Below are 13,765 nucleotides of genomic sequence, written 5' to 3'. Positions count from 1 at the left end.
TAAAAGCGGTAAGGCCCCAGGCCCAGATGGAATTCCAGTGGAGTTTTATAAAGCATTGGGGGATTCTATAATCCCCTTTCTTCTCCAACTATTTTCAGAGATTTTTGAGGGTCGAGCCGCTATTCTGGCTTCTTGGTATGGGGCCACTATCTTGCTTCTTCTAAAGTCTGGTAAGTCTCCATCGAAGTGTGATTCCTAAAGGCCTATCTCTTTGTTAAATAGTGACTATAAGCTTTGCGCTAAGATATGGGCGATCAGATTGAATAGGGTCGTGAGTGATTTGGTCCATCCGGACCAGAGGGGATTTATCAGAAATAGATTTCTACATGAGCAGACATTTAATTTGATGGGGGGCATTGATTTAGCTACCACCTTCCAGGATCCCTTAGCAGTTTTAGTGGTAGATGCAAAGAAAGCTTTTGATAGAGTGAATTAGAAATATCTATATAGAGTTTTGGACGGTTGCAATTTGGGGCATAAATTCTGTCATGTAATTCGATCTATATATCAGGCACCTGAGGCTAGGCTGTTGGTTAATGTTGGTTAAACTGATCCCTTTAAGATTACAAGGGGTACCAGACAGGGTAGTCCTCTTTCTCCCTTGTTATTTAATCTGTATATAGAACCTTTGGCTAGGAGAATTAAGCAGGATTTGAGAATTTCCCCATTTAGGAGCAGGAGCTGGGAGAAGAAAGTAGCTTTGTTTGCCGACGATCTTCTTATCTACACCTCCGATCTACAGACAACGATGCCTGCTTTGTTGGCTATAGGTTATTGTATTAATTCGGACAAGACTGAAATAATGGTCTGGAACATGAAATTTATAAATTGGCGTACCACGACTTGTATGAGGTATTTAGGATTGTCCATTGTTCACGACTTGAAACAAATACCTATAGTAAATATTAGGTCAATTATAGCAGAGTGTAACAAGTTAATGCTTGGTTGGTTACATCTTCCGCTTACAGTTATTGGGAGGGTGAATCTGGTTAAAATTATAATATTGCCTAAGCTGAATTTTCTCTTCAATTCTATTCCGTTATTTTTTTATAAAAAATTGTTGGTTTTGTGTCTACAGAAAATAACCTCCTTTATATGGGCGCATAAGGGCCCTAGGATAGCTTGGAAGAAGTTGCGTAGGAAGAGAGAGAAGGGGGGGTTTGACTCTCCCGGTTGTCTAGTACTATGCATGGGCATTCCATCTAAAGAATACTAGTATGTTGTTTGCTTCTCCAGATTTGGCAGCAGTGGGTATAATGTTTAGCTGTATGGTGGCTACTGAAAAGGGGGGCGCAAGGTATTTCCTATATAAGTTTGGGGATCCCAAATTCTCCAAGAAAGTTAAATTGAGAATCCTACAAGATGCTGCTAAAGTTTGGTTTGAGGTGCGCTGAGTGGCAAAGATTCCATATTATAGTCTGGGCGCTCCAGTTTGGGATTTCCCAGGCACTCATGAATGTTTAACAGATGTACTGGCTCGACCTTTAAAGAGGGCTGGAGTTGAAGTGTGGGGGGATTTGATTGAGGCAGGGACCTTGTTGTCTTGGGATGAGCTTACAGAAATTACAGAGGGATTACTTTCAAGATTTAAATATGTTCAGATAAGGAATTGGTCTTGTGAGCCCGCTATTACTTTGGGCCATGCAAATCATCTAGAAGATAGTTTGGTAAGGACTCACACCCAAGTACAAAAGGTTTCTAAATAGTTTTGGGGAATGTTGGATGGTTCGGAGGGTGATTTTAGATTACCAGCTGATCTATGGAGGGACCAGTTTCCTCTTGGGCAGGTCCAGATGTGGTGGGAAGTGTCAATGCGAGGGGTGTTCAAAATTGTTAAATTGGCTTCATTGAGGAGGAATCATCTCTTTACTCTGCATAGGGCCTTTTTCTCCCGATAGGATTTCGCACATGAGGGGAGGCGAGGGTGCGCTGTGTGCGAAATGTGGATTGTCAGGGGCTTCTGATATTCATATGTTTTTTGACTGCCCAAGGGTGTTTCCCTTTTGGAGGGAAGTATGCATAGCTCTTTCAGCTATTTTTTGACAAGATGTTTATTTAACTTCGTCTTTAGTTATTTTTTTGGTACTGGAAGGGAAAGAATCAACTAAGAATGATGTTAAAACAATATTGTATTATGCAATATTATTGGCTAGGAGGGAAATTTGTAAGAAGTGGATGGTCTCCTCTGCTCCTTCCTATATAGACTGGCTCAATGCTTTGATGCTTATATCAAGATGAGATGTGGAAGCAAGCAAGACAAATAGGAACAAGAAGATAAAGATCTGGTCATGACTATGGGAATGGAAAGATACTTTGGTATTATGTGTTGTGTATTTATCACTCGTGTCCTATGATTAAAGAACTCAGTTACTCTCGTCTTTAGGACATCAATATTAGTTGGTGTCTGAGTGAGAGAGCTTGGTTCTCCCTGGCCGTACTTAATTCTATGTATGATGAACACCATAAGGGCGCTATTGAGTGGTTCGAAGGCCAGAGGTGTATGAGGACAAAAAAAAAAAAGTGAGGTAGCTCCTAGGCAGGGTTTGAAACCTAATCAATTTAAAATGTGCAATCTACTAAAATGTTATAACATGCTGGCAAGCTTTGGTTCACTTCAAAACTATCAATGCAGTGCCTAAATATGCTGTCTACTTATTTTCCTTCTTTTATCTGTGTTCCACCAGCTTCAATGCAGTAACTGCTTCATATATGCCAGTAATGCGGTCTAAATTCTCACCCAGTTTAGGTGTTCGGGGTACTTAAAAGTGCATGGCTGTAACCTTTTAGGGATTGGGTTTTTAATTTGAGAGAGGGGAATGAGGGAAGATTTTAGATGTAAATCAGAAAAGGGAGGGTTGTAAATGTTACCAAGGGGCTATCTGGGGCACGGTTGAGGTGGGGTGGTAGTTGACAAACATCTCATATGACTAACCAGTTTTAATATTTATTGGTAACTGTGGTACAATGAATGAACTAGATTGTACCACTAGCACAAAATGCTATTTGTCTCTAGAAAAGGGGAGTACTATTATATTATGTAGGGAGTCACAGTCTGCATTTACATCTGATCCAAGAAACACTATCTAGTGGGCGAGTAATGCCACTTTTTAGAGCATCGGCAGGTGACGTGTGATTGGCTTGCGTGTAGCTCCCTACGGGCTACCATACTGCTTTCTAAAACAGTTTCTATAGCAGATTCTGCATGTGTTAAGGATAGTTAAGAGCAGGGTCGTAGCTCCAGGAGGGGGGTACAACCCCCTAATAAATGTCTTATTTAATCATTAATTCAGTACAGGAGTTTTCAGTTGGGTATGGTAAGGTGTCTTTCGGATTTCATCTGGGAGTTTTAAGTACTCACTCAGACAAAAACACACACTCATATCTTTGTTTTGAAGGTCTTAATACAAAGTTATTTTACAAAATACTGTGTTTTATGTAGCCTTCACAATCCGCACTCTTTGCCCTTCCCACTGGCCCTTAAGCCCCTCTTATAAATTGCTTCTTATATAATGAATAACATGATATGCCAGCATGATTGTCGGAATATTTGAAGCTCACATTCCTCCAATCTTTCTGACCAATCTATGCCCCTGGTTAAGAGTTTGAAGGAAGACATTTTTATATTTTTAGGGGCTAAGGATAGGTACACAAAGTGATGACAGGTCATGCAGATGTAAATGTAATGTTATGCAGAAGTTATGCAATGACCTACAATGTAGCATTTACAATACTGTCAGGAATCCAAATTCATAGCACACTGTAAAGGGCAACTCAGGAGAAGCCAGAGGGCAGATTGGGGGAAAACATGAGCCTGGGTGAATCATATACTGGAGTGGGCCAGGGAGATGGTATGAAGGAGATGGGACCTCTGAAAGTGCCTGTAGAACATGATATCTGCATTTAGATGAGAAGGGTAGTGTTAAGTTCCGCACATTTAAATGCAAACGTGTGAACCAGAACATACATAAAGCTTGAAGACACTTATCATTTCGCCTGATAATCCTCAAACAATTATAGACGATTTTACACACAAAAACAAGAATTGCAATTCAAAACTTTTTTTTTTTTAAAGTCCTGTGTTTTTTCGCTGATTTCCAATTTTCAAAGATACTTACTGTGTTGGTTAAGCAGCATTCTAATTGATATGCGACTCATGTAAAAACGATCTAGAAAGTATTGCACATTCTGTGACGTCACAGGATCTACGCCAAATCTGTCCTTGTATTCAATCACACCTTGAGCCATTGTCTGAATAACATCATTATGTCGATTCCTGATCGTTATCACTGTATCTGTAAACCTAAAATGAAAAAAGTGATCAACTCTCTGAAAAGTTAAAGTAAGCAACCGACAAGCGTAAAGCAGGTTTTCTTAACAGTGACATATAAAAGATCCTTGGTTTCATTTCTACCTTCTGATGATGAGTTGGGTATCAGCATCACTGCACTTCTCAAACTACGCATTACAAATCATTCAGTGCCAGTCAGTTGATGGTGCAGTTTCTCACTTATGAATGCTGGCTTCAAGGCAGACCTGAAACATACAAATTCCTCCCAACGCTTTTTTCAGAACAAAATCACTAGAGATGATTTTGCTTTTAAAGCAAAAGCCAGGCCTGGATTTTTGGATCTGGCACTTTTGTTGAAATATACAGTAATTTTTCACATCATTGTGTCAAGGCTAATAACTTCATATATACTGGTAGAGTTGGACAAAAAAAAAGACAAATACCAACAGCAGTACGCTGCCCAACTAGTAGTGGTATTACACCATTAACCAACTGCTTAATAAAATTGCTGTGCAGATCATAGAACAAGCTTTAATTTGTCCAAAGTTTGGGCCAATGATAAAATACTAAATGTAGGGGCCTAATATCGTAAATGAATTATTAAGTTATTTCTATAGAGGCCAGACTGCAGGTCGCACACACAGGATGAAAGTCACACTGCTTGAACACCAATCCGTAGGATCAAAATGTATTATGTCCCTTTCAAGTAACTATCCGAAAATGCACTAGTAAGCTATGTTTGGATATGGATCTCAGTGTGGGTTTTAAACATCCTGGATGATGATGGAAAGAGTGGGCAGCGAGAGCCTTTTCTGCGAGACAACTGCTAGTAAAATGGCAGTTGCTTTTATGAAAAAGAAGAAAGAGGAGACAGAGTGAAGTATGTCCTAAGATGGCTACACTCATGTGTACATCTCACAAAGCTGTGCCGCCTTCGGGCTGATCTCTGTATTTGAGGGTTTTTAAGCACGGTGCAGCCCACTTGCAGAGAGCAGGTAACCTAAAGTGAAACCCGGACACTTAATGCTCAGTGACCATATCCACACTCGGAGGTAACAAGATGGTGTGCACTTGGTGAGACACCCTGTCTGCTGAATGAAACAGTGGTATCTGATTTCCATTAGGGCAGTTCCAGTACAGGTGAAAGGAGCGGCCTATGTTGGTCCCCCCTTGCTTCCCTCTAGAAGTGGAACCAAGGGGTTCCATTTCCAGAGGGAACAGATACCTTCCTTTAACATTCTCATGAAAGAAATCTGGCAAAACAGATGGAGAGAAAGACGGAAGGGCTAAGCAACAACAAGGTCACAGAGACTAAAATGGGGGTGGCTGAAAATGAGGTGGCCTTGATTGAAGGTAAAATGGAAAAAGTCAGCAAGAGGGAAATATGGTCCTGGGGCCAGATGACTGTGTGGGTCTGCCACCGGAGTAAGTTGGGCGGGTGGTACAGTCTGTGGGGACTGGCAGTGGTTTGGACTAGGTCTAGTGGGTAGGGGTGCGGCTTAGGTGCTGTAAGGGGAGATTTAGGCTACCAGCTACCATTTTGTCGAAATATGGCAGTGGCTACTAGCTCCAGTAGTTAGGGAACAATTTTCCCACCCGCCAAGCCTCTTTCTCCAGAGACACAGGGGGCAATGGTGGGCATTTTGTCTTATGTGATTTCAGGTGGTTTTGTTGGGTTTGGTGCACGGGGAAAAATGTTTGTCTTATGTCACTGACCAGCAGCTGCTTCGTGGCGGTTGACTTAGAGGTTTCCCAGGTTTCGAAGCAGTTTCATTGTTGATGGGGTGGGTGAATCCGTTCAAGGGGAGGGGGAGAGTTTTTTTTTTTTTTTACAGCAAGAAGACAGAAACTAAAGAAGGAAAGGAAATTAATTTAATTCAGGGTGGACAGTTTTGGACACAGTGATAGGTAGTTTGATTTGTTGGAGTTGTAGGGGGATGATAATTAGGTAGGGTGTGGTAGGACAACCGGTAGGTTACTCATGTATAGTGGAGAAGTAGATTTGTAAAGGCATTGGCCTAGGGTTATGACTACATGATGTGCACCTGCCTCATTAAAACAGCCTTTCCCACACTAAGGGCCTCATTACGACCCTGGTGGCCGCCAGTAAGCAGGCGGTTCCGCCAGCTATTATGACCGTGGTGCAATAGTCACGGCCATACCGCCGGCCCCTCCAACATACCGTCAGGCTTTCGCCTGGTGGTCATAATCCCCAGGGCAGCGATGCAAGCACCGCTGTCCTGGGGATTATGAGTCCCCGACCGCCAACCTGGCCACGGCGGTAAACACCACCATGGAAAGGCTGGCAGTAAGGGGGACTTGAGGTGCCCCTGCACTTGGCATGGGCAGTGCAGGGCCCCCCAGACATAGCCCCGTCACGCATTTCACTGCCCGAATTTCAGGCAGTGAAATGCGCGATGGGTGCTACTGCACCTGCTGCACATCAGTATTGCCGCCGGCTCTATTACGAGCCGGTAGCAATGTTGATGTGACTTTTCCGCTGGGCCAGTGGACGGTAACACTGTTACCGTCCGCTGGCCCAGCGGCAAACTCATAATAGGAAGCCAGGAATACCGCCGGCACTGGCAGTATTCTGGCTCCCGCAGCCCTCATTACAACCTCAGCAGTCTTTTAAAAAGACCGCTGAGGTTGTAATGAGGGCCTACGTCAGTTGTTATTGCTATTACATTATTGCAATAACTATTGTTATTGCTGAGCCCTCTCACCCAAAGGGTTTTGCAGGAAATCGGCTCTTGCCCACAGGCATTGCCTCAACACAATCAGAAATAAATCAGAAATAAAAGGAGGTAAAAAGTGAGCTCATTAGAAATGACCATATACAAGCACACAGACATATATATTAAATAAATTGTTGAAAAAGGCTTGCAAAAGGATACAACTATATGTTTAGAACAGACTGGCTCATTGTCGCAACTTACCATGTACTGAACAAACAACACATAGACCACTAAGTGCACATAGGCAAGAAGGTACAAGGTTAACACGACCAAATGGACGTTTGGAACCATCATACTAGAAATGCCTTCACTCTAAAAAGTGTCAACAAATAAAAGCATGTACATCAGGCTCAGATTATACTGGAAGTGTTTCAAAAGAACATATCTCGAGAGCAGATCTCTTGAAGCACAGTAGGCTTGAGTTCCTTGCAATTTGAATGTTGACAGGAGCTAATTAACTCCAAAGTAAAAGCAGACATGGACGATACATTAGAGCTTCTTGAGGTTCGAGTGTGTAGAGATGTGGCAATAACTGGTGTGACCAGTAAGATGCTGATCAGGGCTACAGGGGAGTTACCCTACATTTGTTTAACAACAAAGAAGAATGCCATCGGAAACAGTTTTCTCAAGTGTCAGTTTACTGCTTCTAGTTAAACAACAAGGGAAAAGAAACCTTTAGCCACATTTGAGACTGAACTAATGCTAAATGGGCCTAGAAACAGATGGAGCAGAAAGTAGATAGACTCTACTCTTTCAGAGGCAGATTTTAAGTAATTAGAAGAATAATTAGTAGATACCATTTTTTTTCCAGAAGACAACTCAGCACTAATGGAAATTTTGGGACCTGTTGGGATTCTGACTGGCCATTTCAGGATATTAACAAAGGCATAGTGATGGCAAGGATGAGACACTTAGCAGCTGCATACAGCGATGAGATTTTAAATTAATGTAACAAAATGCTTTTTAAGGAGACTCTCGAAGAATGAAGGCACTGCAGACTGTTATAAGGGAATGGTTTGTATAGGAGTTCACACATTGATTTGGTAGCTGGAGTTCATGTGTTTTCCAGATCCTGAAGTTACAGCCACCACATAGAAGAATCAAAGGTATAACTGTGTGTGTTCCTGCTGTTTAAGAAGCTGGGCCTTTGGCCAAAGGCACAAAGATGGGCTTCTGAAGCGTACCCTATTGGTCACACAGTCAAGGTTTAGCTCACACAATAGAACATAGTTGATTACTGGAAAAAGTGGATTATCAGTCGGGCCCACTGCAATGAATAATGAAACTAACTTGCCAGGGTGAAGCCCAAATCGCAAAATTACCTTCAGCTCAAACCTGTGGTAGCTATGGCACCGAGCAGACAAACTTGACTTTTGGCAATGTGTAAAGTATTTTTGCGGTACCAAAAGAGCAATAAAGTCAGAATGCCAAGTAATAACAAGCAATGGCAAAGACAATAGGTCTCGGCAATACAAGAGCTATTGGCTTTGTCAATGTCAACGTCTTTCTTTTACCCATGTAGGCCAATAAAACACAATTTAAGTGTGGAAGGCGTGACTTATCCTCATTTTCTGGTCTAACCTTGTAGAAATCACCTGGTATATAAGTATCTATTTGTCTTACACCAAATGCTGATCGCTTTACATGAACATTAGTTACATTACACAAGCTCACATGCCTTGTTCATAGGCATGGGAAGATTAAGTGATGTGCCCAGAATCAAAGGATGTTGAGCCTAAGTAAGAGTTTCAAGCCTAGTTCCTTAGGTACAAAGCTGGAAACTTAATGCCACACCCTGGGTAGAGGGAGGGAGTGAGGTAGGCAGTTTCAAAAAATGAAAGCAATTTTAGGGGCAACTGCTCACTGCTGTAAACAAAGCCATCACGTGATCAGTACTCACCCACTCTTCTCCCTGCCTATGAGGGGATGCCCTTTGCCTGGATCTGAGCGATGCTGTGTCTGATGTCTTCATACACAACCCTAGGGTAGGTGCTCTCAATAAACCGGATTCTGCTCAATGTGCATACAACTAAGCACATATCTATATGGAGAACACATGTGCATCAGAGTACACAGTCTCATTATTATTATTTTTTGTTTTAAAGATGTTTTTTATTGAGTCAAATACAAGAACATTAACTTAACATTGCCAGGACAGAGATATGCAGTTGTGAATATATATGCATAAGGAATATTATACTTATAAATTCACATTAAACATGTAAATGAATTAGGCATATACAGCAATATAGTATCAAAGACTCCAAGTTTGAATAAAGAAAGAAGAAAGAGAGAGGGAGAGGGAGAAGAGCTATAGGAATAGAAAAGGGAATCAAGTGATAGCCATGTGGAGAGAGAGGTAATAGACATTAGTTACAGCGAATGTAAGATGAAATAAGTATTTATAAGAAGAAAAACCGGAAATATATTGAAATTTTTTAAAAAGGAGGAGAAAAATCAATTTCCTTCGCAGTGCGTGAAAGATAGTTACTTAATGGCAACCATAGCTGATGACGTTTGAAGAATGTTCCTGTTGAATCAAGCTTGTAGCTGTCAAGTATATGATGATAACATACAGAATTCCACCACTGTCTGAGAGTAATGTTCTCTGAAGATTTCCAGTTAGGAGTAATAATAGAGATTGCAATAGAAAGCAAAAGGTCCACCAATTTTCCAAGAGGCCTGAATGAACTCCAGATATTGCGTATGCCACCCAAAAACAGTAATTCATATGACATTGGTAAGGAGATCTGAGCAATTGCTGAAATGCGAGACCATATTGAAGACCAAAAAGTAAATAGGGATGGACAGGAAAAAAACATATGAAAATCAGTACCCTGCTGAGTGTGGCAGCGCCAACAATTGTCCTTTTGTGCAAGTTTGAGTTTGTAAAGGCGTACAGGAGTGTAGAAAAGTCTATTATAAAAAATATATAGGGTCTGTTTGAGGCTTGCAGTGCGTGCAGTGGAATGTATCTTATACCATATTCTATCCCATAAAAAAGTTGGCCAAACAACACCAAGATCTGATTCCCACAATGTCTCAATAGGTGATTTGAGTCTAGGTGAAACAGACGTTCTTAAAAGTTTATAAACTCCAGCTGCCCTAGGATAATTAGAAGTTACAATCGGGTGTGGAGACGATGCAAGAGAAGAATGATTATGATGTACAAGTTTATTGAGGGCCTCTTGGACTAGAGTAGAAAGAATGATATATTGGGATTTCAAGCGAATAGGGAGATTATAAATTGCTGAGAGAGTAGTAAAAGGGATGATAGAGTCTTTATGATATAATTGGGAAATGAGAAGAATACCTTTAGTCATCCAAGCCAACGCAAGGTTTTACCTTTTTTCCTAAGCGAACTATTGTGCCAAATATGACTGTTAAAGAATTGATTAATGGGGGTAAAATGCGAAATAAAAAAAGGTTTCAGTAAGTTGACTGAATGGGAGATAGTGCTGGGCAACCAGAATTTTGGGGGGGTTAGACATAAATATAATAATGTGTTTATGGGAAAAGGGAAAAATAAATGTTTCTTCCAAAGAAACCATAGCTTTTGAGGGGCATCATTAAGTGTAGATAAATAGGGATGTATTTGCTTAATGCCAAAAGATTTGTGATAAGTTATAAAGTCAGGAAAATTAACTCCACCTTGTACTTTAGGAAGTTTTAAATTTTGAGAGAGAGATTCGGGATTGTTTACCGTTCCACAGGAACTTGGATAGAATTTTATCAATTGAACTAAAAAATAGTTTAGGTATCTTAATAGGAAGCATCATAAGGAAGAAGTTAATGATAGGGAGAAGCATCATCTTAATGGTGTCCAAGCGGCCCCACCACGTGAGATATAACGGAGACCATTTCTGTGTGAGATCTACAAGCTTTGCAGCTAAGATTTCTAAATTAATCCGTAATGTATCCTTGAGAGTAGTGCAGTACCATACACCCAGGCATTTAATCTTAGAAGAATTCCAAGATAATCCTGCATTAAGGAATACAGAGCCAGTGCAATGAGCATTAAGTGGTAAGACCACTGTTTTGTCTATATTAAGTTTATAGCCAGATACATCAGAATATAAGTTGAGCTCATGCAGGAATGCAGGAAGAGAGGTGTCAGGGTGAGACATGAACAAAAGAATATCATCAGCATATGCCATAAATTTGATGTGTGCATTATTAATTTGAAACCCTGTAAATTGTTCAGACGTTTTTAATTGGTATAGAAAAGGTATAAATAGTAAAGGAGATAATGGGCATCCCTGATGAGTACGCCTTTTAAGAGGGAAAAAAGGAGATCGGATACCATTTGTTATAACCGAGGAACATGGTGAGGAATAAAGAATGGATATAAAATGTTGGAATTTAGTACCTAGTCCATGCCATTCCAATGCTTTCAACAAGAAACCCCAGTAGACCTTATCGAAGGCCTTTTCAGCATCCAATGATAAAGCTGCCAGAGGAATCTTAAGTTTAGATGCCTTGTTAATAATATTTTAAAAAGTACTGGAATTATCTGCTACATTTCTATTAGGGATAAAAGCAGACTGATGAGAATCAATAAGGTCAGGTACATATGGGAGTAAACGGAGAGCTAAAACTTTGGCATATAGTTTACAATCAGTATTAATTAAAGATATGGGTCTATAATTTTTACAGTCAGTCGCATCCCGATCTTTTTTGGGAAGAAGACAAATCATGGCCTCCGTAAATGAGCCAGATGCAGAACCTGACATTATAAAGTGATTAAGTAATTGAAAGAGTTTGGGGGATAGAGACTTAGCAAACTGAATAAAGAATTCTACTGTGAAGCCATCTGGGCCTGGAGCCTTACCCTTGGGGAGAGATTGTAAAGCTGTATATAGTTCGGTAAGTTGTAGGGGTTGGTCTAAAGATGAGAGGTCAATCTGCAATGGGTCTCTTGGTTTGATATTAGAGAAATATTGGTTGAGAGATTCAACTGTTGGTATGTGTTCTGGAGTGTACAGGTCCTTATAGTAAGAAGCGAAACACGATGCTATATCTTTATCTCTAAAGTGTTTAACACCATTGTTATCTGTGATAGATTTAATAGTTGTTTTTTCTTTTCTTTGTTTCAAATATCGAGCTAGCAGAGAACCAGCTTTATTGTTACCACCATAATATCTGGCATTTATTTTCAGGAGGGTGCTGCATGCTTGTTCAGTGGTATATTGGTTAAACTCCATTTTAGCTGAGGCTAGTGCTTTCAAGATGTGATTTACTAGTTTTGTGAATAGGGACTTTATATTTTCAAGGATGGAAGTCGATTTTTGTTGAGCAGACTTTTTTTTTGAGTGAGTGTAACTTATGATGAAACCCCTAGAGTCTGCTTTGAATGCATCCCACACAAAATGAAATGATAGTTGATCATTATTTTTTATGTGAAAGTATTCTTCTATAAACTTACTGCAGGAAGCGATAAAAGTAGCATCTGAAAGTAGAGTGTTATTAAACCTCCATGAAGATGTTTTAGAACCATTAAGAAAAAGATCAAGGTCAGTAATCACAGGTGCGTGATCTGAGATCAAAATAGCACAGATTTCAGAGTTGACCATATGTTGCAATAAACCTTTACTCAGAAAGATATAAATCAAGCCTAGAATGGGAATGGTGGGTAGGAGAATAAAAAGAGTATTCCAAGAGGTAGGGATTGCATACTCTCCAGGAATCAGAGAGAGAATGCTATAAAATAAAGTTTTTAAAAGCTTGTGGAATGAAACGTGACGTTGAACATGTGTCCAAAAATGAATTGAGAATTTGGTTGCAGTCACCACCTATTAGTAAATTGTTTGAGGAATGTTCAGAGACAATATGTGAAAGATTCTTCCAAAAATTTGGATCCGGATGTGTGGGGCAGTATATATTTAGGATAGTAAGAGAAATATTGTCAATTGTAAATGTAACAAGTACCCAGCGACCTTCTGTATCTTGATGCTATGAAATTATGGTAGGTTTGAGAGATTTATGACAGACCCCATTTTTGTTTGTGATGGAAGGGGAGTAGAAAATGTCCCCCACCCATTGTTTTTTAAGCTTAATTGCCTCAGAGTCGTTGAGGTGAGTCTCTTGCAACAAAGCAATGTGGCATTTCAAACGAGCAAGGTGAGATAAGACACGCTGAAGTTTAATGGGGTGTTTAGCCCCTTAACATTCCAAGTAACAGTTCTAAGTTGCATAAGAAGAAGAATTAATAAACAACTGCTGTAACAAGGAAAAAACTAGGCATATCAATTTTGCAAAAGCAAAGAAATGGGAAAGAAACAAGATAGTAAAGAAAAAGAAAAGGATGAAGATGAACTCCAGAAGTTGTATATACATGGATATGGCAATACAGGGACTAAAGTCCATGAAAGCTAAAGAAAACAAGATAGAAAGTGAATACCCCGAAAGGTAGAGGGACAGCGGAGAACCTGAAAAGACAGGCAAGAGTGGCTCCAGCACAAGAAAAGTGATATTAGATATTAAAACATATGAAGGAGAGTCTCATGGAAGAAAAAAAAAAACATACAAACGAAAAATGTACCATTCAGGAGACCAAATAACGTAATAACAACAGTAAAGGAGTGCGACATGAAAAACAATAAAAATCAAAGCTTACCAGTGGAACGTGTAGGAGAACAATTTGGATGGTGAGAAAGGGATACGGTTGGGAAAGGAACATGAGGATTGCACAAGGAACACTATCTAAAAATAATATATATAAGAAAATAAGAAGTTGCAG

At 40.1% G+C, this 13,765-nt stretch overlaps 1 protein-coding gene across 3 annotated transcripts in view; it reads right to left on the bottom strand.

Annotated features, from left to right (window-relative positions):
- Positions 1-13,765, bottom strand: part of PDK1 (pyruvate dehydrogenase kinase 1) — a 163,164-nt gene that overhangs the window by 111,454 nt on the left and 37,945 nt on the right. For all 3 annotated transcript variants that reach the window (XM_069225344.1, XM_069225345.1, XM_069225343.1), the window contains exon 4: positions 4,116-4,300. In XM_069225344.1, the coding sequence (XP_069081445.1) occupies positions 4,116-4,300 (185 nt within the window). The remainder of the gene's footprint in view (positions 1-4,115; positions 4,301-13,765) is intronic.

The sequence above is a fragment of the Pleurodeles waltl genome, chromosome 3_1 (genome assembly GCF_031143425.1).
Source record: "Pleurodeles waltl isolate 20211129_DDA chromosome 3_1, aPleWal1.hap1.20221129, whole genome shotgun sequence".
In the NCBI taxonomy this organism is placed as follows: Eukaryota; Metazoa; Chordata; class Amphibia; order Caudata; family Salamandridae; genus Pleurodeles; species Pleurodeles waltl.
This window is presented reverse-complemented; position numbering and strand designations above follow the sequence as displayed.